General features: G+C 56.4%; 2 protein-coding genes across 12 annotated transcripts; one reads left to right on the top strand and one right to left on the bottom strand.

Moving 5' to 3' along the window:
• The first annotated feature begins 752 nt into the window (after positions 1–752).
• Positions 753–9,940, top strand: CREB3L3 (cAMP responsive element binding protein 3 like 3). Of its 3 annotated transcripts, none has more exons than XM_036116019.2 (10): positions 753–877; positions 1,382–1,481; positions 1,900–2,176; positions 3,073–3,188; positions 4,373–4,510; positions 5,319–5,425; positions 7,335–7,403; positions 8,570–8,654; positions 8,828–8,924; positions 9,136–9,940. In XM_036116019.2, the coding sequence occupies exons 2-10, from the start codon at positions 1,470–1,472 to the stop codon at positions 9,489–9,491; spliced, it is 1,257 nt and encodes a 418-aa protein (XP_035971912.1). In that variant the 5' UTR covers positions 753–877; positions 1,382–1,469; the 3' UTR covers positions 9,492–9,940. The 3 variants fall into 3 exon arrangements, with proteins under 3 accessions (XP_035971912.1, XP_035971911.1, XP_035971910.1); XM_036116018.2 differs by having other exon boundaries at positions 759–877; positions 1,382–1,510; XM_036116017.2 differs by having other exon boundaries at positions 759–877; positions 1,382–1,510; positions 1,897–2,176.
• A 718-nt stretch (positions 9,941–10,658) lies between these two features.
• SIRT6 (sirtuin 6) lies at positions 10,659–19,825 on the bottom strand. 9 transcript variants are annotated; one of them, XM_036116032.2, is made up of 9 exons: positions 19,689–19,804; positions 18,104–18,200; positions 17,624–17,751; positions 15,417–15,599; positions 14,229–14,288; positions 12,655–12,750; positions 12,494–12,574; positions 11,676–11,799; positions 10,659–11,583 (listed from the first exon to the last, which is right to left on the bottom strand). In XM_036116032.2, the coding sequence occupies exons 4-9, from the start codon at positions 15,575–15,577 to the stop codon at positions 11,242–11,244; spliced, it is 864 nt and encodes a 287-aa protein (XP_035971925.1). In that variant the 5' UTR covers positions 15,578–15,599; positions 17,624–17,751; positions 18,104–18,200; positions 19,689–19,804; the 3' UTR covers positions 10,659–11,241. The 9 variants fall into 9 exon arrangements, with proteins under 9 accessions (XP_035971925.1, XP_035971924.1, XP_077913556.1 ...); XM_036116031.2 differs by lacking the exon at positions 19,689–19,804 and adding an exon at positions 19,212–19,619; XM_078057430.1 differs by lacking the exon at positions 19,689–19,804 and adding an exon at positions 18,895–19,191.
• Between the last annotated feature and the right edge of the window lie 4,673 nt (positions 19,826–24,498).

Raw genomic sequence — 24,498 nt, 5'->3', positions numbered from 1 at the left:
AATGAGGAAGACACAAAAACAGGTAAAGACAAAAGACAATGTCAAACAGTGAGGGGTTCCTGAAAACAGTGATATCACAAAGAGCTATGGGGCTGGGCTCCGGGGAAGAGGGCGGTCACCCATAGCCTCTTAGCCATCTGGGCTGAATATACAAAGACAGTGACAGAATCAGAGGTGGGAGGGAGGGCATTTCCCGGCAGGCAGAACAGCAAGTGCAAAGGCCCTGGGGTTGGGACCAAGTTTGGCTCAATCAGTATTCAAGGAATAAATGAACAATAGAAGATTCTAGAAGGAACTGATTGCCGCTTAGGTTTGGCTGGGGAGGGCTTGGAGGGTGGGTAGGAGGTTGCCAGGTCCTGAGGGAAGGGAGCTTCTGGCAGAGGGAATGGCTCCAGCAAAGGCCTGGGCTGTTCCTCTTGGTTTTGTTCTGTCCTGGGAGTGGACAGGACCCAGCCAGGGGCCCTGGGCTCTCCTGGAGACCCACAACCTGGGACTCAGAGGAGAAACAGTCCCTGAAAGTGGGGGAGAGGTCATGGCAGAGCTGAGGCACCCCAGACTTTGGCCTTTGCCCACTGCGGCTAGAAAAGCACAAAACATCAAGATAACGGTCTTCCCTCCCTTCCCCCAGCCTGCCCTGGTGTCACTGGCCCTTAACCCTGTCCATCTTGCCTGTCCCCCAATCAGCACCCAGGGATGGGCTGGGAGCTCCCTATACTATTTCAGCATCTTTTGGGGGTGGTTACAGAGCTGGAGCGAGGAGCGGAGCAGAGCCTGGGAGTCCTGGTGGTGGGGTGAGGCTCCAGCTCAGAGCAGACTCGGAAAGCGGTGGGAGGCAGAGCTGGCTGGCCTCATGAATGGGGATTTAGCAGCTGGAAAGGTGAGCCCTGTCCGGGTCCATGGGGGAGGGAGGGAGGGTCGAGGCCAGGAAACCCTCCCCAAGCTCCCAGAGTTGGAAGGAGCCTCACACACACACCCCATTGTACAGATGGGAACACTGAGGCCCAGAGAGAACACGGAATGGCCAAACTCGTGCCTCCATCCTGGGGCTGCTCTTGTCTTTCCTCCAGGAGGGGGGCACTTGGGCAGGATGGGAGGGTAAGAGGGGGCTGGTTTCATCAGTCTCATAGGAGTTGACAAGGCTGCTCACCCCCATGCATGCACCTGTCTAGCACTTTTAAAGGAATTGGCTCACATGCCCTGGGAGGGCCTGTGTCAGCTCCACAGCCCATCTGGAGATGGAAGCTCCAGGGGCAGGGTGGGCCGGCCTGGCGGCTGAGCGGTGGTTGAGTTTGAGCCTCATGGACCTTGGGGTGGCGTGCAGATGGGCGGTGGGAGGAGAGGGGGCTGTGTGATCCTCATGCCTGTCCCCTCCTTGCCCCAGATGGCTTCCTCCACCGGTCCCATGGACCCCATTGGCAGCCTGGAGCTCCTGGATCTCCTGTTTGATCAGCAGGACGGCATCCTGAGACATGTGGAGCTGGGTGAGGACTGGGACCACATCGAGGACCAGGTGAGGCCAGACCAGGCCACAGAGCCAGAGCCCCACTCCATGGGCTCACAGAGCTCAATTTTAGCAAAGCACAGCATTGTGTTGAACCTCTCAGCTACCCTAAGGGGTAGGTGACATTAGCTTCTTCTTAGAGGTGAGGAAACCGAGGCCCAGAGAGGAGCAGTAACTTGTCCAGGGTCACACAGCACTTTGGGGTTGGGTTCAAGCTCAAACTTGGGGCTTGTGCCTTGGGGGGTGTACCCACGCTGCACGATTGTGTTCAGGCTCCAAGAACCCTGGGAGGAAGGGGAATTAGCCCCTTCTGTCTTGCAGAGAGGACAAGTGAGGCCCAGAGAGGATCAGTGGCTTGCTCAGAGTCACACAGCGATCCTCCCTCTCTGTCCCAGCAGGTCCTGCCAGGCCCAGACTCTGATGAGTTCCTAAACTCCATCCTGGCTTCTGGAGACTCGGTGCCCAGCTCCCCGATCTGGTCCCCTGCTGCCAGTGACAGTGGCATCTCTGAAGACCTGCCCTCTGACCTCCCGGACACCCCTCCACGCAGTGGGGTGGCCGCCACCCCCACCGGCTGCCATACCATGGAGTCCTACCATCCGGGACTCCCCTGCCTTGCCAGTCCCCCGGGACCAGTGGCCCAAGTGCTGGAGACCTCTGTGGCCATAGACCTGGGTGGGTTCTGCATCTTCGTTCACCACCCTCTCCTCGTTCCAGGCACTGTGCCCACACACCGGCCCTTTGAAATAGGTGCTGTCATGGGCCCATTCCCCAGATGGTGAAATGGAGTCCCCGTGAGGTTTAGGAATGAGTCAGAGCCACTGAACTGGGCTGTAACCCTGGCAGGCTGGCTCCCGCCCCAGATACCACGCTGCCAGCCTCATCTTTGAACCTCCCATGCCTGGATCATAGAGATGCTCGATGAAAGTGTGTGAGGTCATGGGACCCTAGGCCTCGGGATACTCCTCCTGGATCTGGGGGAAACTAGCCTTATGCACAAGACACCCCCCAGCAGGGCGTCCTTTTCCCCTTGAGCCTTGCAACGACGTGGGAGCTCTTATTAGATTCATTGGAGAGTTGACAAAAGTGAGACTCAGAGAGGTTTAATCACTTAACCAAGGTCACACAGCTCTGCCCAGTCAGGATAGGAACCAAGAGCTATGTAACCCTGAAGTCTGTGTTCTGGAGAGCAGCCTGCCTATAGGTGCCAGGTGGGAGGGAACCTGAGGTGAATTAGACCTGGTCCCTGCCCCCAGCGGGAGATAAGGCCGCTCTGGCTGGAGATCTAGTCTATGATCCTGGGCTATAACTGCCGCTCCTGCTGGCTTGGCAGTGGGTCCCTCAGCAGTGTCCTGATGAATCGGGTTCCCAATTTCCCTCAGCAAGAAGATGGAGGCACCAGCTGGGGCTGTCGCCTTCAACCCAGGCCTTGGGGCCCCAAGCTGTGCCCCAAATCCCTAGCACATTGTGGTCAATCCTGGGAGCCTTTCTGGAGGCGGCAGGTAGAAGCTGGGAGCTCAGGGGTCCCCACCTGACTTTTCCCTGTCTTTGTCCCCATCTGCCCTCATCAGAAATGTGGAGCCCGGGCCTGTGTTCCGAGGAGCAGGTTGAGTTGATGGACCAGCCTCCATCCTGCAACCTCACGGTGAAAGATCTTCTTCTCTCCGGCAGCGGGGCCGCCGACCTGGTGAGCAGCCCCGACCCCACCCCTCAGAGCATTGGGGTCGGAGGGCTTCATGGGGCCCCAGTACCTCCATTTCAGAGATCGGAAGGCTGAGTCACACACAGGGTAGGGCACTTTCCAGTAGTAATAATAATTAAAAAAAAAAAAAAAACGCTAAAACCAAGCATTCTTCTAAATGCTTTCAATGTGTCATCTTTTAACTCACAGTAATGCAAAAGATTGGGGCTCTTGTTACATTAATTTTACCCTTGAGGAAATGGGCACAGAGAGGGTCAGCAATTTGCCATAAGTCACACAGTGGCTGCTGGCTCGATCCCTGGGCTGGCCTATTGGGTCACTGCCCATTGACCCAGGGCCATCTGTATTTCCAAGGGCTTTGAGTACCCATAAACCAGACCTGACGACCCAATTAGTGCCCCCATTTCACAGATGAGGAACCAGTTGGGCTGATTAATGGCTTAGAATTCTGCGTAGTGGGGATTGATCCACAGGATTGACAGACTGTCCCAATCTGCACCTTTATTCTGGGGTCTGTCATTCCACAGGGTGACATTTTTAAGACTTTGACACTCGGGTGACATTTCTAATGTTTATCTTTCATAATTTAAATTTAATTAAACACTTTTTTTTTAAAACAAGCAAATGCATCCATACAGCCCGAGTTCCAAAGGCACACACAGGCATGGGGGGGGGATCTTCTCCCTCACCCTATGTTGCCAGATACCTCCCTTCCCACACAGGTGCCAAGGACTCCTCCCAAAGGGATTCCTTCTTCATTTTTTAAGTTTGACATACTAAGTAGTGTCCCACCCTTAACATGTTTTTGGCCCTTTATTTTTTAACTTGAGAGTTTATCGTGGTGATTGCTTTATATCATGATACAGGGGAGCCCCGTCCTTTTTCACCACTGTGTAGTACTCCCCACCCCGCATACCCAGGTGATGCCTTTTTAAATCTATCCCCTATTTGTTGGATATCCCCACTGTGTCCAGCCCTTTTGTCCCCGCGTGAGGTTCCGTAGGATCAGTTCCCGGCTCAGAGGGCTGGTGCTGACTCTCCTGAGCCCCAGCGCCCATGCGGACCTGACAGCAGACGAATCGATAGTTTCTCAAATCTGGTGCCTCTTCCATTTCCTGGAGGGGGTCGGTTTCCCTGCCCCCAGCGCCATGTCCTGATTTTTCCCACAGCAACAGCATCACGTGGCAGCCCCCCACCTGCTGCGCCCCGGGGCTGACCACTGCCAGGAGCTGGTGCTGACAGAGGATGAGAAGAAGCTTCTGGCCAAAGAAGGCCTCACTCTGCCCACCCAGCTGCCCCTCACCAAGGTGAGCCGGGGCTCCGGGCCCCGCCCCCTTTCCTGCAGCTACCTGCCCAGGAATCTCACCTTGGGGGCCTCCTGCGCTAGAATGTCATGACGCGTCTGTCGCTGGAGCCGGGAAATGCATCCTAAAGGCCAACTCGGTGGGCAGGGCTTGACATCCGGGAACCAAGGGTGGGCTTCCAGGCGGCGGTGGTTCGGGCGCTGGGAGCCTTCCTCGTGCCTTTCACGCTTTATCATAGCCCCTTGCAGGCCAGAGCTCACAAAAGGGGTGACCCGCAGGCCAGGTACCCCTGCAGACAGGCTTCGACTGGGCTGTGCTGCATTTTGTGAATGTTTGAATTGGGTGCTAACATTTCTCTGGCCGGGAGTTTTCACGCAAGAATTCCGTGACTGTGGCCCCCATACTCCCACACCGCCATATGCAACCAGCTCGCCGCAGCTGCCCCCCGACCCCCAAGACTATTTCATTCAACTCAAGACCTGGGTTTGCCATTCCCACTGGAAAGACATTCCTTCGTCTCGGTACCAGCCGGCTCCGGGAAAGGCGCTGTTCCCAGGCGTGGCCAGAAGGTGGCGCCATCGCACCAATGCGCAAAGTCTGGTAGTCAGTTCCTAGCTGGGATGGGGTCTGGGAAGATCATCAGGACCCAGGACACCCCCCCCCCGCCCCGCCCCAGAGACTGCAAGAATTTAGAGGAAGTCACTTGGAGTCTTCCCCCAGGTCCCTGGGTCTGCGGGGGGGCTCCCATGGGAAGAGAGCATGGGTCCAGACAATGGAGTGGACTCTCCTCCTCATGTCACTCACTGTGCAGTACGAGGAGCGAGTGCTGAAAAAAATCCGGCGGAAAATCCGGAACAAACAGTCGGCCCAAGAAAGCCGGAAAAAGAAGAAGGAATATATTGATGGCCTGGAAACTCGGTAAGGCTGGGGGCCTGGGATGCCAAACTTGGGGTGGGGGAGGGGAACAGAGGCCCAGGGAGAGGGGTGCAATGTGACTAGGGTCACAGTTTGGGGGGGCCTGACAAAATGAGAGGTTTTTTTTTTCGACTCTGGGGGAGAGGTTATTTTTCATGTGAACTGCAAGGATGGAAAGATGCCTAGAGATGGCAGAGGGCTCAGTCTCGAGGTCCCTTTATCCCCTGGAATATGTGGCACCAAGAAAGGAGAATGTATGACCCATCTTGTTCTGGCTCTCTGCCTGAAGATGGGGTGCTTACTCCCCCAGTCTGAGCATCCCTGGTCCTCAGCTATCACGGCTTCCTTGAGTGTGTGTGTTGGGAAGGACAGAGGGGACATCATTCCTGGCAGAAATTCCTCAGCTGAAAAACTGTGACCCCAGTTTCATCCAATCACCTCTCTCTTACCTCATGTAAGGGGACAGGCTCCTCTTTCTTCTTTAACAGAAACGTAACAAGTGAGCACGCTCACTTCCTAACCTGGGACTGACTTGATGGAGTGTTATGGGTTTATTTGGGTGTTCTGTCTTCCCAAGTCAGTTTTGGGATGTCATACATTTCTGGGAAGTTGTCCGTTACAAATGTATCACCACAAAATGGTTCATAGTTGTTCTTACTATTTTGCTAAGCTCTATGTTGTTGGCAGTCATACCCATTTTAATAAATTCATGCTGTTCATTTGTGCCGCCTTTTTCTCCTTCATCTTCTTGATTCATCTTGTCAGAGACTTATTTATTTACTTATTCTTGCCAGAGAATGGCTTTCTGGCTTTTCCTCCCACCCACCTGTATTTTTGTATTCTAGTTCTTCCATTTCTGCTCTTATCTTTATTATTATTTTTAATTTATTTAAATTCAATTAATTAACATAGTGTATTATTAGTTTCGGAGGTAGAGTTCAGTGATTCATCAGTCTTATTGCTCTTAGCTTTAGTATGTTCTTCCTTGATGCTTTATTTTGGAGGGAGTTTGTTCTGTTGTCCTTTTGCTAACTTTCAACACGTGTGCATTCGCTTGTTGAGCTGTATAAAGGCTGGTAAAGGTCTGTCCCTCCCGGCCCTGCGTTAGCTGCCCCTCACGCATTGTGATTTGCACCAGTGACATTCATTGGGTTCTTGGGTCTTCCTTAATCTACATCATGGGTTCTTTTCTATCCCATGAGTTATTTAAAAGAAGGGCCTTTCAGTGTGTGTGTGTGGGGGGGGGGCTTATTCCTTTCCCTGGATGCAATGTGAAGACCAACATATTCACATGCTGGGATTTGTGTATTTCAATTCCACATCTGAGTGGTCTGGGCTGAGACCACAATCACAGAGGGATGCAGATGGGAAAGGTGGGGCCCCAGCCTGGATCTGGGATCCGTAGATGGATGGATCACCATTGTCATGTTCCTCAGATGCAATCTACAAAGCCCCTAATCAACCTTATTTCACGTCATTCTCCCGAACACTCTGTGAACTAGGTAATTGTTGCCCCATTTTACAGGTGAGGGGACTGAGCTCAGAGAGTAGCGTGGCTTGAGCTCACGGGGAGGGTGAGGATTGTAACTTGGTTCTCCTTAGACTCCCAGTCATCCTACTCCTTGGTCTTCTGGAAGCATCACTGCCCAAGTTGGGCATTCCATTCCCAGTCCTGGGGGCACAGACTAGAGTGAAGCCCCCACATCAATGCAGACGTGGGATCTAGGAGCCAGGCAGACCTGGGTTCAAATCATGGCCCTGTCCACAAACTTGCCCGGTGAATTTGGATGAGTGACGTCCCATCTCTAACCTCAGGTTCCCTGCCTGTCAAGTGGGGCCTGACAGGGAGAGGTCAGCTGGGCCAGTTGGTGGCAGGCATATTCTGAATGTCACTGTGACATTGTCCCTGCAGGATGTCAGCTTGCACTGCCCAGAACCAGGAGCTTCAGAGGAAGGTCTTGCATCTCGAGAAGCAGAACCTGTGAGTCTTGGTCTAGCTGTGGCAGAGGACAGGGGTAGCTGGCCCCCAGAGTCCCTTGCAGGAGAGGTGGACAATGTGGGGGACAGCCTCTGTGATGGCAAAGCAGAGCAGGGGGTAAGGGCTCCACCTAGAAAGGGGGCAGGCTGCATAAAGGAGGGCACTTGGACTTGGGGACAGGTATTTCCGGTGGAGGGAATGACACATGAATAGCCAGAGGCTAGAAACACAGCATCCTGGAGGACTGCGTGTGTTCCATCTAAGAGGTGCATCTACTCAACATATATTTAGCACCTCGTCTGTGCCAGGCATTGTTCTGGGCACTGGAACCACAACAGTAAACAAACAGACAGTCTCCCGACTTAGAGAACTCATGGTCTAGTGGGAGACATACTCAAGACAAATGAAAATATATGATTGTTTTCAAATAGTGATTGTCACTGAGGGTAAAAGCGAAGCAGGATAAAGGCACTGGAGGGCAAGTGGGGGCTATTCTGGGCAGGGAGGTCAGATAAGGTGACTTTTGAGATAGGACCTGATGGATGAGAAAGAACCAGCTACAAGAAGACCTGGGGGAATAGTGTCCTTGGTACAGAGGGAACCAGCATGTGCAAAAGTCCTGGGGCGGGACCAGGTCTGGCATGTAGCAGAAACAGCACGTGAGCAGAGTGGCTGGAGCAGAGTAGGTGAGGGGGAGAGAGGGAGGAGGGGAGGGCAGGGAGGGGATGGGGCAGGTCGTGCAGAGCCTTGGAGGCCATGGGGAGGACTTGGGCTTTCACCCCAGGGGGGTGGGAGCCCTGGGAGGATGGAGAGAAGCCCACTTATATTTGAAAAGTGCCATCTGGCTACTGCTTGGAGCATTAACCCTAGGGTGGCAGGAGGGGCCTTAGGGGGGCCAGAGTAGAGGCTGGGGCTGGCATTTTGGTGATAGATGATGGCGGCCTGGATCAGGGAGGTGGGGTGGCAGAGAAGTGAGTGGGTGCAAGGGGGTGGGATGTTCAGGGAGATTTACTGAAGCAAAGAGAGAGAGTCTGGGACTCTAAAGACCACTGGGGCCATGAGGGATGAATGGGGTTCCGACATCAGCCAGTCTGGGAGATCCCAGGAATGGATGGGAGTCAGATCACAGCCCCATGGGGCTGAGCCAAGACCCTCCCATTCCCACTAAGATCCCTCTTGGAGCAGCTGAAGAAACTCCAGGCCATTGTGGTCCAGTCCACCAGCAAGTCGGCCCAGACGGGCACTTGCATAGCGGTAAGTCCTGGTCCCCAGGATAAAGGGGGTCCTCAGCCCTGGCAAAGGGGGTCTGTGTGGGGAGCTGAGCACAGCCTGAGCCCCAATTCAAGCACGATCCCATCTTCTGGGCCTCGGTTTCTTTGCTCACAGGGTGGGGGGAGGGATGGGGTGACCTCCCCCATCTCTGCCAGGTCCTGCTGCTCTCCTTTGCCCTCATCGTCCTGCCCTCCATTAGCCCTTTCGTCACCAACAAAGCCGAGAACGCCGGAGACTATGCACCTGTTCGAGGTAGGTGGGCTAGGGATGCTCTGTCCTCAAAACCCCCCCGGGCTGCATCATGGGCACAATCCCCTTGTTTCCCCAAGTCTCTATACTGGGCCTCTGGGGGACATGGAGGGGATCCCCTTGCCTGCTCACTACTCCTTGAGGCTGGGGCTAGGGAAAGGAGGGACACCAGTCCCCCACCCCATCCCTCATGATCCTCCAAACCCTTGTTCAGTTTTCTCCAGAACTTTGCACAACGACGCTGCATCCCGCGTGGCCCCCGACGCCACACCAGGCTCCGAGGGCCCAGGACCACGGTCCAAGGACGGCACATCCCAGGAAGGGTCTCCAGGCAGCCCCACGGTGGACTGGGAATCTCGGGGCATGTCGGCTCTGGACAACTTGACGAAGGGGCTGGACAACTCGACTCTGATCCCAGACAACTCCACACTGGTCCCGGACAATTCGACGCTCGTCCCGGACAACTCAACGGAGAAGCTGAACGGGGCCACCCTGCTGGGCTGGACTGGGACCGAGCCAGCGCTCAGCTCTGGGTGGGTGGGATTGGAGGCAGCAGGGGAAGAGCTGTGAGCACCATCCCAATGTGCCCCCAGGCCCCTGGGCTTAGGGGCCCTTCTGTGGACAGTGACAATGGGCATGGGGGTGAGAGATGAGACCTGGCATAAGAGCCAGGATGGAGACGCACAAACCCATGGACCCAGATACACACAGAACACGCTCACAGGGCAACCACAGGGCCACGAAGCCTGAGAAATACACAGATCCAGGCAAAGGAACAGGCAGACACATACAGAGTGATCCACAGACCCAGACAGACAGAGAGACAGACAGACACGCACACACACACACCCCATGCCTCAACAGCTCCCCTGCCCCCAGACTCCTCCCTGCCTCCTGCACAGAGGGAAGAGAAACCGGCTGAGTCTGTGGGGACCCTGGCCCACAGCCACCCCTCTTTTCTAAGATCACAGAGATCCTTAATAAAGTATTTTTTTTTCTTAATAAAGTATTTTGACAGAACACGGCTGGCACAAAGCGGCATTAGGGTGGGAGCTGAAGCAGAGTCTCGGGCTCCTCAACTCCTGGAAGGAGGGGCTGGGCCAGCCTGGGATGGGGAGGGAGGTGCGGCCAGACCCCCAGGCTGGGAAGGCGGCCTGCCAGGCCCCAGGGGTGCCTTCAGCACCTTGGAGAGCGGCCGCAAGCAGATCGCAGGGAACGCCTGGGCCTGGACCACGAGGTGTCTGGGGGCCCCAGGGAGCCCTTCAGGGTGTCCACGGAAGGCCTGGGGACCTGCCTTCCTGGGGGCTGCACAGCCCGCCCTGCTTGTTTTCCGGATGGGGAGACTGAGGCATGGGAAGTGAAGGGACCTGGCTGGAACCCAGCTGCGCCTGTGCTCTCCTAATGTGTGGTGACTCCACCGGCTCTGAGCAGGGGCCAGGGGCTTGGAACCAGACCAAAGCGCACGGCCCCTAGCCTCACTAGCCTCACTAGCCTCACGGGGCTCACGGGGCTCACAGCCTAGCAGTGGAGGGCAAATAGTTAGAAACCACGCACACAGGCACATCATCAACACACTGGGGACTCCAGGAATGCCAGGTGTGGTACTGCCCCTCCTCCTTCGCCCCCAGGCCTGGTTTGCAGAGAGGCCCAGCAGGGTCCACAGGGGCAGGGGGACCATGCAGTCCTGTCAGGACTAGGACCTGGCACACGGTTATGAATGCCAAACACAGACTCAGATGCAAGAATTTCTGCTTTTATTGCATTGAAGACTTCTTTGGAAGTCTGGAGGCAGCCAGGTAGACACACCCCTTTCTCCCTCTAGCCCCAGAGGCAGTGTAAACCCCCATTGTCTGTGCCACCATGAAGTCTGGCTCCTGAATGGTGACTCTGCCCCCCCCCCCACCTCCCGGAGGGACTGTGAAGGCGATTTTGGGGGTGGGGCACGGGAAGGGGAGTGTGAGGGCCCAGGGCCAGAGAGAGTTAACCTTGTTTACACTGGGAACTAGGGAGGGCCTGGCCACACATCCCCCGAACATCCTGAGTCAGGGGCTGGGGCCCAGGAGGAGCAGGTGCCTGGGGTCAGATCCAAGGTCCATGTCCAGGGTGTAAATGCTCCTCCCCAGGCCCACACTGGATGCCCCTAGAGCTAGAGAGAGAGGCAGTGGAGGGTGAGCCTGCCCTGGGGTCTGGAGCCCGGCAATCAGCACCCTGAGGTCGCCCCCCCACCCCCACGGGCAGGTACAAGTAACAAAGTGAAACCAGTAAGAAAAGATGAATCCATGGTTTCTATAAAAAGCCCCACCCTCCCCGGGCCCCCGGGTCAGCTGGGGGCCACCTCGGCCTTCACCCTTTTGGGGGGCCTGTGCAGCGCAGGACTGTCCAGATACTCCCTCTTGGGGCTGGCGGGCCCGGAGCCATTGTGCTGGGTGCAGGGCTCTGCTGAGGGCTCCGGCTTGGGGCTGGCGGGTGCTGGGCCGTTGAGCTGGGTGGGGGCCTCCTCCTTGGGCTCCAGCTTGGGGGCGGGTGGGCGGGGCATGGGGGGAAGCGCCCTCTCCAGCACGCGGGGGCCGTCCCAGGCGGGGATCTCCAGGCCCAGGTGCTTCATGAGCCTGGTCATGACCTCGTCCACGTAGCCATGGATACGGAGGTCGGCGTGGCGGTCCTGCGGGGGCAAAGACAGGTCAGGCTGAGGCAGAGGTCGGGAGGGGAGGGAGGCTGGGGCAGGGAGCATGTCAGGGTGGGCTCAGAACGTACATGCTTTGTGGGCTGAAGGTTGACAATGACCAGTCGGCCTCCTCGGCGCTTGGTGGCGAGGGGCAGGTTCCCACTGGGCCGGATTTGCAGTGAGGTGCCCAGTGTGATGGACAGGTCTGCGTTCCTGGGACGGGAAGGCAGAGTCAGATGGAGCCCCTTCTAGCCCTGCACAAGGGTCTCTGCAGCCCTCCTCCTGCCCCACAAGACTGGGAGGCCTCCAACCCCTCCTGGCTCAAGCCCTATGGCCTCACCACCCACCTTGTGCTCCCGCAACACGCCCAGCCCTGGGAAGTCAGCTCACTCCACACCCTCTGCTCTCAAGGGCCGCCCACAGCCTGGGCCAGCTTCTGAGCTGCCCTGAGTCCTGCCCCTGCCGCTTCCCTTCTGCCTGAGCCACCTCCCCACCCCGCTGGCAGAAGCAGGGTTCTTGACGTGGGCAGGACCTTCAATGCTTGGGACTTGGGTTCTATCCCGGCTCATCCACTTCCCAGATGGGTAGCATTGGACAGGAGTCCACCTGCTGAAGCCTCAGTTTCCCTGCCTGTAACATGTGCATGGTGCAGCATGAGTAGCTGCTGTTAGTAAGAGGACAGTGAGGCCCAGAGCAGGGCGTCAGGAAGAGGACAGTGAGGCCCAGAGCAGGGCGTCAGGAAGAGGACAGTGAGGCCCAGAGCAGGGCGTCAGGAAGAGGACAGTGAGGCCCAGAGCAGGGCAGCCATCTCTTTCAGGAAGCCTCTCCTGATGGCCCAGGGCCGGAGCTGGCTGTGCTTCTGCCTGTGTCCCCACCTGCCCAATCTGGGCTCATCTGAGGGTCAGACCTGCTGGCCTCGTCGGCGAGAGTGAGGTCCCGGTCAGGCAGGGCGTCCTCCCAGTCCAGGATGGTATCTCTCAGCTCCCCCCTGCAGGGGAGGGGTGGGGGGATCAGCATGGAGACATGCACCCCGCCCCCGGCGTCCAGGCACAGCGAGAGGTCACTCACCTGCAGGCCCGAAGCCCCCTCGCCTTGGCCACGGTGCAGAGCCGGCCCGTGGCCTTGAGGCCCATGCTGCCCACGACGGTGTCCCGGACGTACTGCCTGTGTTGGGGGAGGAAGGGGGCCCCATGGGGCTGGGTCAGCCCACCCCCTGCTCCCCTGCAGCCTGATCTGGGCGGCTCTTGCTCTTTTGGGGGAGCTGTTCTCCCAGGGAAGTGGGGGGCTTCCACAACACAGCCGGCCTGGTTGCACCCCAATGCCAGGGGCATGGAAACAGAAAGGCTGGGAAGTATTCCAAACCGAGGAGACTAGAGAGACCTGACAATGACATGCAAAGCGTGACCCCAGGTTGGATCGTGGACTGGGACAAAACTAGAAGGCATGGGAGCACTGGGAAGCCAGGTGAGGGCCTGGATGATCTACACAGTCATCCACATCCCGGCCTTTACTACGAATGTGCTGTGGCCACGGGAGACACGTGTCCCGTGGGCCTGGGGCGGTGGACACTTACGCCTCAACAGCACAGCGAGGACTAACAAAATAGGGACGAAAGATTGTCAAATCCATGCTGAGATCAGCAAACTGTGGCCCCGAGGATCAAATCTGGCCCTCAGCCTCCTGTCTTTGTGAATAAAGTTTTATTGGCACACGGCCATGCCCATTCCTTCCTGAGTTGTCTACGGCGACTTTCACACCACGACAGCAGAGCCCGTCATCCTGACGGAGACTGCCTGGGCCACAAAGCTGAAAACGTTCTACCATCTGGCCCTTTACAGAAAAAGCTTGCTGAGCTCTGCTCTAGGCTAAGTTCGGGTTCATCAAACGATTCTTATATGAGTTTTCTGTAGATTTGAAATTTTTCAAAATAAATTTGGGGACACTTTTTTTTTTTTTACTTGGGGGCCCCACCTGGGTGGCTGCTCAGCCAGCTCAAGGAGACACAAGCAGAGCACCCCAGCTTCGGGAAGGGCTCTGGCTCAGCCTTCCCAGAGCGGGCCGACACACCTCTGTCACACTCCGTTATGGGCTGAATTGTGTCCCCTCAAAGATATGTTGGAGTCCCGGCCCCCAATACTTTAAAGCGTGACCGCATTTGGAAATAGGATCGTTGCAGATGTAATGAGTTAAGATGAGATCACACAGGGGAGGCTGGCGCTCATCTCATAGGACTGGTGTCCTTATGAACCAGGCGGAGGGTGGCGTGAGGGGAAGACAAGCCGAGGAGCACCAAGGACTGTGAGAAACCTCCAGAAGAAGCAAAGGGGCAGGAAGAAGCGCCCCCTGCAGGGTTCAGCAGGAGCCCTGCCCTGCCGACAACCGATCTCGGACTTCCGGCTTCCAGGCCACGATGACACATTTCTGTTTCGAGCTGTTCAGCTTGTGGTCATTGTTAGGGCAGCGCAGAAGGGGAACGCGCCTCCCCAGGAGGAACACAAGCCCCCAGCCCCCACCCCAGCCTGGGTCTCTGGCCACGCCAGAGGAGACTCATAGGGCTCTTACACAGAGCCCGACCCGGGAGGTGACAGAGAATGGGGCCGGCCCGTTCTAACCCTAACTCCCCCCACCCCCGTGGCACTCACGTCTTACACTTGACACACTCTTCTACAAACATGTTTCCATGGAGCTCCGCCAACTTGTCCCTGTGGAAGGAGAAGAGAGACACGTAGCCGTGGCACAGGGTTCTGGTTCCTGAAGCTGCAGGCCAAGTACCGAGCCCTCCTCCTCCAGGAAGCCTTCCCTAAGCCTTCAACCATAGGATCAATGGACTCTCTCCTTCTGGTGCCTCTGACTGCTGACTCCACCACCCACACAGTGTACAACCTCACCCAGATGGCCCAACCTCCCTGAGCCCGAGGAGTCATTAACCCTCAGGGCTGACCCCACCTCTGTTCACAGACAGCCCATTCCGCTCACAAAATCCATCCACAATCATGTCGGAACCTCCGAATGTCACCAAGTCTGAAGGACAGGAGTTCTGATCCCCAGTTTGCAAAGGAAGAACCTGAGGCGATGGGAGGCCCAGGGGGCATGGGCTTTGGAAGCAGAGGAACATGGGATCAACTCCCGGCGCTACTGCTTCCCAGCTGTGTCACCTTGGGCAGGTCGCTTAACCTCTCTGTGCCTCAGGCCCCGTCCGTGAAATGGGACAGCAGTGCCTAACTTTTGGGATAGTTGGGGGAGCAATGATCAGGCCTGGGCTCTTGCCCTGGTTCCCTTGGTCACCTCCCTCACGTCCCCACTCCTGTGTCACAGCCCCCCTGGCCTGTTACAGGCTCCAGCCCACCCTACCTTCCCCTTCTCTTTCCTGGCAGTGATCACCGCCTGACCTAGAATGCAATTCGCTAATTTATCTCGTCTTCTGTTTCCTCGCCACGGGAGCGTAAGTCCTGGGAGGGCAGCGCTTCCGTCTTGTGTGCCCAGCATCCTGTGTCTAGAACAGCGTGCGGCGCCAGTGGGCACTGGGTAAGTGGTTGTAAATGGTTGTTGGGTGTGATCCATTTTGCTTCTGTCTGCACACAGTGGGTGCTGGGGGATCAGTGCTTCGTCCTCCAAAATGGAACTCGGGAGGTAGTGACCGTGCAGGACAGCTCTGGTTCACAGAGCCCTACTGGGCGCCAAGCGCTTCTCCCTGCCGCCTCACTAGATCGCCACGGCGGCCTCACGGGGGAGGGGCTGGCGTCCATGCTCATTTTACAGATGAGGAAACTGAGGCCCAGAGAGAGGTGTGGCCTGGCCCGGGCCGAGCGGGGCCGGAAGCGGGGGGTTACCTGGGGAAACCGGAGCGCACGTGCAGCCCGTCCACGTTCTGGCTGACCAGGAAGCGGAGGAGGCCCACGCGCTCCAGCTGCACCAGGGCCATGTGCGTCTGCGTGGGCCGCGCGCTCTCAAAGGTGGTGTCGAATTTGGGGGCCAGGCCCCGCTCCTCCATCGTCCAGACGCCATGGGGGCCCCTGAAGGCGGCAGGTGGGGAGAGACACAGAGAGTTTAGAGTTCAAGGAGACAGGGATACAGAATAAGAGACCGAGCATTAGAGACAGAGACAGAGACAGAGAATCAGGGAGACAAGAGATAGAAAGAGACACAGTGAGCAAGACAAAGAGAGGGGAGAGAAAAAGAGGGAGGGTAAGGGGAGAGGAGGGAGCATGTGGTGCATGAGGGCAAAAAATTATTCATTTCAATCAACATTTCCTGCTGCTGCACTGAGCCTGGCCCTGCGCTGGGTGATGCTGGGGTCCTACTGGACCCGGGCCCTGCCCTCGAGGAGTCCTCCATCTTGTGGAGGGGGGACACAAGTGGCCACAGACCCTGCAGCCTGTGGAACTGGAGGAGCCCAGTGGAGGTGGTGGGGGCTATGCATGGGGAGTGCGGGAAGGCTTCCTGGAGGAGGCTGAGTTGTCTCTTCAACTGTGCGAGGAAAGGGCAGAGCGATTCAGGCAGAAGGGGTAAGCAGAGGCCTAGGGGACTGACAACAGCCTATGAGTTGGGGAAATGCAAGTGGTCTGGGGGCTCCAGTAGGAGCAGCAGGGGCTGAGGTGGGAGAGATGTCCCGAGGCCAGAGCAGGAAGAGCTTTGATTTCCAGCCCGAAGTACCTGGAACTCTCCTGTGTGGCAGTGGGGAGCCATGGCAGGTTGTGAAGGAGGGGTAGGAGGGAGTCACGCCTTAGAAGCCTAACATTCCTTCCAGAACCAGGAATCTGGGGCGCCTGGGTGGCACAGTTGTTGGGCATCTGCCTCCGGCTCGGGTCATGGTCCTGGGATCGAGCCCCGCATCGGGCTCCCTGCTCAGTGGGAAGCCTGCTTCTCCCTCTCCCACTCCCCCTGCTTGTGTTCCCTCTTTCGCTGTGTCTCTCTCTGTCAAATAAATAAAATCTTAAAAAAAAAAAGAAGAAGAAGAAGAAGAAGCAGGAATCTGCTCTCCTGCTGCAGGTCTGGGGCTATGGGCCCATGAGGCCTAGGGAGGGAGTATGAATGCGACAGGCCTGCCTTATGGGGCAGGGTTGCAAACTCAGGGCCTACAGGGGCCGCTAGGGGGTTGCCAGTTGAGACGTGGATGCTTCACCAAGAAGACTCTTGTCTAACACAGGATGCGCCAAGGAGAGAGGAGTCTAGACATTGTCTGGTCGCACACCCTTGTTAATAGGTGAGAGGCTGAGGTCTGGATGGTTCAAGCCACTTGCCTGACACCAGGTCTGATAGAAAAATATTTGCAGGGGCGCCTGGGTGGCTCAGATGGTTAAGCGTCTGCCTTCGGCTCAGGTCATGATCCCAGGGTCCTGGGATCAAGCCCCACATCGGGCTCCTGGCTCAGCAGGGAGCCTGCTTCTCCCTCTGCCTCTCTCCCTGCTCATGCTCTCTCTCTCTCTCTCTCTCTGTATCTCTGTGTCTCAAATGAATAAATAAAATCTTTAAAAAAAAAAAAAAAAAAAGAGGGACGCCTGGGTGGCTCAGTCGGTTAAGCGTCTGCCTTTGGCTCAGGTCGTGATCCCAGGGTCCTGGGATCGAGTCCTGCATTGGGCTCCCTGCTCCGCGGGGAGCCTGCTTCTCCCTCTGCCTCTGTCTCTCTCTCTCTCTCTGTCTCTCATGAATAAATAAATAAAATCTTTAAAAAAAAAAGAAAAATATTTGCAAGTGAGCATGGAGCTAATTGCCCCTGATATCAATCTTCCCATCGTCTAAGGTAATAGAACCCCAGTATTCAGGCATGCATGGTGAGCCCAGGCAAGAGACTACATTCCCCAGGATCCCTTGCAGCTAGATATGGTCAGGTGACCATGCTCTGGCCAATGGGGTGTGAGTGGAATGTTGCGCATGACTTAAAGGGACGTGTCTGCAAGGGGGGGGTCTTTCCAGTGCCCGACACCCCCAAGGGGAAGGCAGCAGGGTGGGTTCTGATGCCCAAGCCTCTGTGAGCTAACAGGGAAGCTGCTGGCGGTGTGGCAGGCCCTGCCTCAACTTCCCCTGCATGCCCACAGACCTGAAGTCAGGGATGCCCGAGGCGGTGCTGATCCCAGCACCTGTGTGGAACACCACGTTGGAGGACTGCCAGACCAGCTGCGCCAGCTCCCACACCTTCCGCTCCAACTCCTCAGGGGGGTCGAAGATCTGTCAGCGACAGAGCAGAAGGGAGAGGTCACTAGCCACAGACTGGGATGCCCCTGCCTTGCCCAGAGGGGAGAACCGATTGGAAAAGGCAGCTTGTCCTCATGTCCCTCCTCTGCCCACAGCCCTCCGGGGCTCCCGCATTCCTCAGGGTAAAAGCCTAAGCCCTCCCAGCGGCCCTCAAGGCCCTGCATGACCTACCCTACCCTCCTCCCTCTCTTCCCCTCGCCCACTCTGCTCCAGTCACACATGCCTCCTCACTAGTCCTCCAACACACCAGGCCTGGTCCTGCCTCAGGACCTTTGCATGGGCTGTACCCTCTGCCTGGAGTGCTCCCACATGGCTCCTCCCTCACCTCCTTTAGGTCTTGGCTCAAAAGTCATCTCATTTGCACACCCAAGTTCACAGCAGTATCATTTACAATCGCTAAAACGTGGAATCAGTCCAAGGGTCTGTAGATGGATGAAGGATAAACACACTGCGGTCCATGCACACACTGGAATATTGTTTAGCCACAGAAAGGAAGGGACCCTGACACCTGCCACGACGTGGAGGGACCCCGAGGACACTGTGGTCAGTGAGAGTAGCCGGACATAGAAGGACACATCCCGCAGGAACTCACTCCCGGGAGGTTTGATTCCACAAACATTTATTGGGCACCTACTGGGCATCAGGCACTTTCTCAGCCCTGGGACCACAGTAGGGAACAAGGCATACAGAACCCCCTCATGCTAGCAGAGAGACAGACACGGAGCAAGTAAATATAAGAAGTCCGATGATGGTAAGCTTCAGGTCCCCAGAGGAGTCCCGTCCACAGAGACGGAGAGGAGAGGGTGGGAGCCAGGGCTGGGGCAGGGGGTGAGGAGTCCGTGCTTCATGGGGACAGAGTCTCCGTGTGGGGAGATGGAAAGTTCTGGAAACGGATGATGAGGGTGGTTGCATGACAGCGTGAGTGTGCTTCATGCCACTGAGCTATGCACTGAAAATGGTTAAGGTGGTACATTTTATGTTGTGTATTTCGCCACAATAAAAAAAAATTGAAAAACCAAAAGTGATCCCAGTGATGCCTCCTGGGTCCCGGATTCAGTGCAGGCCCAGCTCTCCTCACCACTCCCTGCTTTATTTTTCTCCCTAAAGCTTACTTACCATCATCGGACTTCTTATATTTACTTGCTCCGTGTCTGTCTCCCTGCTAGCATGAGGGGGTTCTGTACGCCTTGTTCCCTACTGTGGTCCCAGGGCTGAGAAAGTGCCTGATGCCCCGTAGGGGCTCAATAAATGTTTGTGGAATCAAGCGACCAAACAAGGGACAGGCAGGAAGAGAAGAGAGGGGCTTCGGAGGGATTCTGAGGGTTCATATTAAATGCCTCCCTCAGAACGCACAGACCAGCCTTTAGGGGAGGGGGGCAATCTTCCCCCCAGTTTACAGAGGGGCGAGGGGACCCAGAAGGGAAGTGACTCACCCCAAGTCCTGCAGCGGCAGAAGGGGTCCTTCTGACACATATCTACGTGCATCCAACCTAAAACCCTTGTCCATCACCCTCAGGATAAAGTGTCAGCTCCCCAGTCTGGCACGTGCGGCCCCTGCGGTCCCGGCTCTGGCCTAATTTGTGCCCCAAGTGTATTTATTTCCACCTCCTCGCCTTCGCCCCTGCCGAGCCTTCCGCCTGCAACTGCGTCCCCTCGCTTCCCCCATCAGAACTTCAGGACTCCCCGCAACGCGAAGGCCTCGCTCGGTCCAGCCCGGCCGACCCGGGGCTGGGGGCGTCCCGGTCCCCGGGAACGCAGGGGGCGTCACTTCCCGCCCCCTCCTCCCTGGGAAGTCCCTCCCATTGTCTAGCCTCAGTGCCTCCCGATATTCCCACAATGCCCCGCTGCTGTCCGGCCCCGCCCAGCCCGCGGCGCCGGGGGCGGCCTTCGGGACGCGGGGCCGAGCTCACCTCGGGGAGGCCACACTTGCCCTTGTCCGCGTACGGCGACAGTCCCGCCGCGTAATTCACCGACATCCTCGCCGCCCCAGCGGGAACAATAAAGTTTCTCTTGTTGAGGCCGCTTCCGCCGGAAACGGGGCGGGACAGGAGGGGGAGGAGGAGTCGCGTTCCGCCCTCCGCGCCCGGCCTCTGCCTCCAAGGCGCATGCGCCCCGTCTGACGCCTCAGGCGCCATCTCAACTGCTGGCAGAGAGAAGGCCGCTTCCTTCGACGTGTCGGTGGGTGGCGGGAAACAGGGGCGGCCGCCTACGGGACAGCCCTCCAGTCACCTCTCAAATGAGGGGCACAGGCAACCGGTGCCCCCTTTCTTCTTCTTGCAAATGAGTAAATGGAAGTCTCCACGTCCCTCACGAGGACAGAGGACTCGTGCTTCCGGTCGGGGCTCTCTCCGCCGCACATTGCAGAAGTTCACAAAGTCACCAGTGCAGGGCCCTCGTGCAAGTGTGCGGGGGGCAGTGTGGGCGTCCCCAGGTCGGGTCTCGGACGCCGCGCCGAATTACCCGAACGTCATCCAGGCCGGTGGTAGTCTGCGCTCGGCAGGCCTGGTGCACCGCTAAGAGACTGCTCAAGGGCCCTGGGGCTGGTGGCCTTGAGGATGCATTTAAGAGACGTGTGGAGCACCAACCGTGCGGGGGGGACACTGGAGAACAAAGGTGGCACCTTGTGGCGGGAGGTGGACACAGAGCGGTGACCGAGAGATGGTGACTTAGTGTGGTTCAGGTGCCATGAGGGCACCGGGCCATAGGGAGCTCAGAGGAGGCACCTGACCCAGCCTGGGTGCATCCGGGAAGGCTTCCTGGAGGAGGGGGTGTTGCAGCAAAGATCCGAAGAGTGAGTAGGAATGAGATGGGGAGAGGGAGCCTGTTGGGAGTGACATGGGGTACAGAAGGGGCGTTCCTGGTGGAGAAACAGCAAGTGCAGAGGCCGGGAAGAGAGGCAGAGGGTGGTGGAAGAGAGCTGGTGTCTTCCTGCCAGAGCTCGTTGGCCAGCAGGCAGCCCCGCAGTCTCCTCCCTCTGCTCATCCCCGGCCCCCTGGGGCGGCTGCCCTCTCCGAGCTGATCGGGTGTCTGAGCTGAGCGGGTTTCTGAGCTGAGCGCTTGGAGCTGCCCGTGTGAGCTGGTGGCCCAGCTGGGAGCAGGTAACTGGAGCCGGCAGTGGGCGAGGAGGCCTGGTGCTAGAGTCACTGGAGTTGCAGGAGGTAGGAGAGGAGGAAGTGAGGGAAGGCTGGGATGGAGGCGCTGGTTAGAGGCAGCCCCTTGCCTCTGAGCCCTGGTGTGTGGGAGCAAGGAGAGGCCCATGTATGTCCCAGCTACGCTGAGGAACTTCCCAGCACCCTCTCTCTCACTCTCTCTCTCTCTCTCTCTCACACACACACACACACACACACACTCATGCACGCACTTCCCACTTCCCAGCTTTGCATTGTCTAGGTATGTACCCTCTTTAACTGCTGCTGCCCCTCTCAGCATCCTGCCTGGCCATCAGGCCCTCCTTTATATATCATCACCTCTTCCAGGAAGCTACTCCCATCCCCCAAGCCCATGGATCCCCTCCTGCCCAGCCAACCTGTGGACTCCTCTTGGGTGTCTTATTACACTCTGCTCTGGGTGTGATTGAGACAGAGGTGGAAGAAAAAGGGTAGGGTGAGTGCTAAGTGAATGGGTATGTTGATTGGTGGAGGGGTGGGTGGATGAATGGGTGGTCAGTAGATAGATGGGTGGGTAGATGGAAGGATGAATGGATGAATGCACGGTAGGGTGGGTGGATGGGTGGGTGTTGCATGGGTGAGTGTTGGATGTAGAGGTGGGTGTTGGATGTGTAGGTAGGTGGGTAGGTGGATGGATGGGTGAGTGTTGGATGTAGAGGTGGGTGTTGGATGTAGAGGTGGGTGGCTGGGTGGGTGGGTGGTTGTTCAATATGTAAGTGGGTGGGTGGTTGGATGGTGGGTGAGTGGTGGATGAAGTATGGTTGGAGGGTCATGAAGAACCATGAGAAGGTGAGTTGGTGGCTGGTAGCCAGCGGATGGCTGTGTACATGCTTGGGTAGGAGGATGGATGCACAGGTGAATAGATGAATGAACAGACAGGTGGAAGGAAGGATAGTTTTGAGAATTCACAGGCAGGTTGGACAGGTGATGGACAGGTCTTCGTAGGAATCCGACTCAAAATAGGAAGGAATCCGTAGCCACACACCTTGAAGTGTGTCTGCCTGCTCTCGATCCCTGTACACGCAAAGAACACGTCACAGGCCCGGGTGGACGGACAGGTGCATATACACGTATACAGTCATCACCCCAGACCTGTGCTCCCCTGGGGTGACTTGCCTCCGTGTTCTCCCTCACACAGATGCCAGCCTGATGTAAGGGGACTTGGCTGGAGATAATCTTCTCTGATTATCCAAGAACCGTGCCTTTGTGCTAAGGGGCCTCAGCTCTGGGCCTGGCCCCCAGGAGCCCCTCACTGTTCGGGAAGACAGTACCTGCCCAGACACTTCCAACCTTCAAAGCCAGGGCTGGGGCAGAGGAAGGGACCCAACTAGGGCTAGGGAAACCCAGTTTGAGGAGTTAAGAGTTCAGCCTGTGGACGACAGGCAAAGCTCATCAGAACACGGGATTTTGTGAACTGGGCTGTGAAGGGTAAATAGGAGTTCACCAGAAAAGAAGGAGAAGAAAGGGCATTCTATGTAGAAATAACTGCACAGATGGAAGCTTGGAGACCAGAAAAAGCTTGATCTGCTTGGACAACAGGGAATACTGGTGAAGTGCATATATTGAGCACCTACTGTTTGCTGGGCTCTATGCTAGGGACTTCACTGAAAACCTACCACAAGTTGGTCAAAAGGGGATTACCTCCCTCATTTTAAGTTTGAGGAAGGTGAGACTCAGAGAGGGCAAGTGACCTGCCAAAGGACACACAGCAATTAGGAGATGGGGTGTCCTGCATCTGGTTCCTGTTCTAGGGTCTGAAATGGCCCAGGGAAGAGGAAGAGGTCCTTTTGAGGTAGGGGAGGCCGGTGACCCTCCTATTCCCCAGGTGCCTCATCCCACCCTACTCTTATGCTTCCCTAGGTGGCTTAGGTTGAAGAGAACCACCAGACGCTGGCCATGAAGACCCTCCGGGCACGATTTAAGAAGACAGAGGTGAGTCTGAGGCCACTGAGATGCCCAGTATCCCCCCATTTCAGGCTCATGTGCCCCAGGGCCTGGTCATTGGGCCTTTGGAGTACTGTCCTCTGCCCCTCCTCTGATCCTTCTGGCAGCTTCCATATGACCAGGCCCCTCCATGTTCTGGACTCTCCCGAGGTTCCTCACCATGCACAGGTTCCTCACCACCCACCCCGTAGCTTCTGCTTCCTCTCCTCCCTTTCCTGTCTACTGCACCCTGCTGCCCTCATGTCCCCATTGTGTCCCTGCTCAGTTTCCAGCCACCAGACCTTTGCCCTGGCTGTTCCCTCTGCCGGGAAAGCCCTCTCCTGCATGCATTGCTGCCTGTCAAACCCTCTACAGCCCCAACCCTATATGGCACCAGAAACTCTTCTTCCGGAAGAATCTCCATTCTCCCAAGCTCCAGTGACAACTTGCTTTTCTGAGGACTCAATTTCTCAGGGACCCTTATCTCTTGCTTTTGAGGATTCATTCAGCAAATGTTTGTATCAGGCACTGTGGTAGGCACTGAGGAAATGCCTGCTCTCTTGGAGCTGACAGCTGAGTGGGGTGATGGAAACTAAACAAGATAAGTAAGTGCAAAGGCTTTTTTTTTTTTTTTTTTTTTTTTGGTACCATGGAGACAAAGAAAGCAAGGAAAGGGAGCATCCAGGGCAAGGGAGATGGTTGCAATTTTAAAGCAAGTTGTCAAGAAAGACCTCACCAAGAAGCTGATATCAGAGCAAAGATCAGAAGGGAAAGAGGGAGGGAATTGTGTGTATATTTCAAGAATTGCATTCCAGGCAGAGGGGACAGCCAGTGCAAAGGCCCTGAGGTAGGCTGGAGCTGGCTTCCCATGCAGCCACACCTTGGACTGTGAACTCCCAGAAGGAGATGTTCCTTCTTCAGTCGTACCCACTCCCTCCTGGCCCCCCAGGTCCCTGCCTGTGTGGGGGCCAGTCCAGGGCACAGACTGAGAGAATCTAGGGTTAGAGGACAGAGACCAGTGTGGGCAACGGTTCAGAGGCTGGGCCAGGCCTGGTTGATTCAGGGCATCTTGGGATGATGAGCAGGTTCCTTGGGCTGGAGTAGAGCGTGTGAGCGGGCTGATGCTGAAGAGGGCCCAGCCCGAGGAGTCCTGGAAAGCCAAAAAGAAAGGGGCAGAGGAACACACCTGCTTGTAAAGTCAGGTGGCTCTGGGTTTGAGTACATTCTCCTCCCAGCTAGCTGGTGACTGTGGGTCTGTCCCCAGCTTCCGCTTGCCCCCTCGGATTTTCTCAACTCATCTTATTTATTTCTATGATTTATTAAGCTTAACATTCCTTTTCCTTTGATTTATTTTAATTTAATTTTTAAAATTTAAATGTAATATCATTGAATTCATTTTTACTTATTTCACCTATTTTTGGTTTTATTTGTTTTTGTTTTATTTGTGTGTTTTTGAGCGTTATAAGGAGCTTACTGTGTGCTTTGCAGATATTAGCTCACTTATTCCTCATAACAATCATATGGGGCAGGAACTTTTATTATCCCACTTTATAGATGAGGAGGGGAGGCCCAGAGAGGTTAAGGAACTTTCCCAAGGTCACACAGTGAGGAAGTGAGACACCAGACTTCC

Source organism: Halichoerus grypus, chromosome 1 (assembly GCF_964656455.1).
Source record: "Halichoerus grypus chromosome 1, mHalGry1.hap1.1, whole genome shotgun sequence".
Taxonomy (NCBI): Eukaryota; Metazoa; Chordata; class Mammalia; order Carnivora; family Phocidae; genus Halichoerus; species Halichoerus grypus.
Note: the sequence above shows the minus strand (reverse complement) of the source record. Positions and strands in the feature narration are given on the sequence as shown.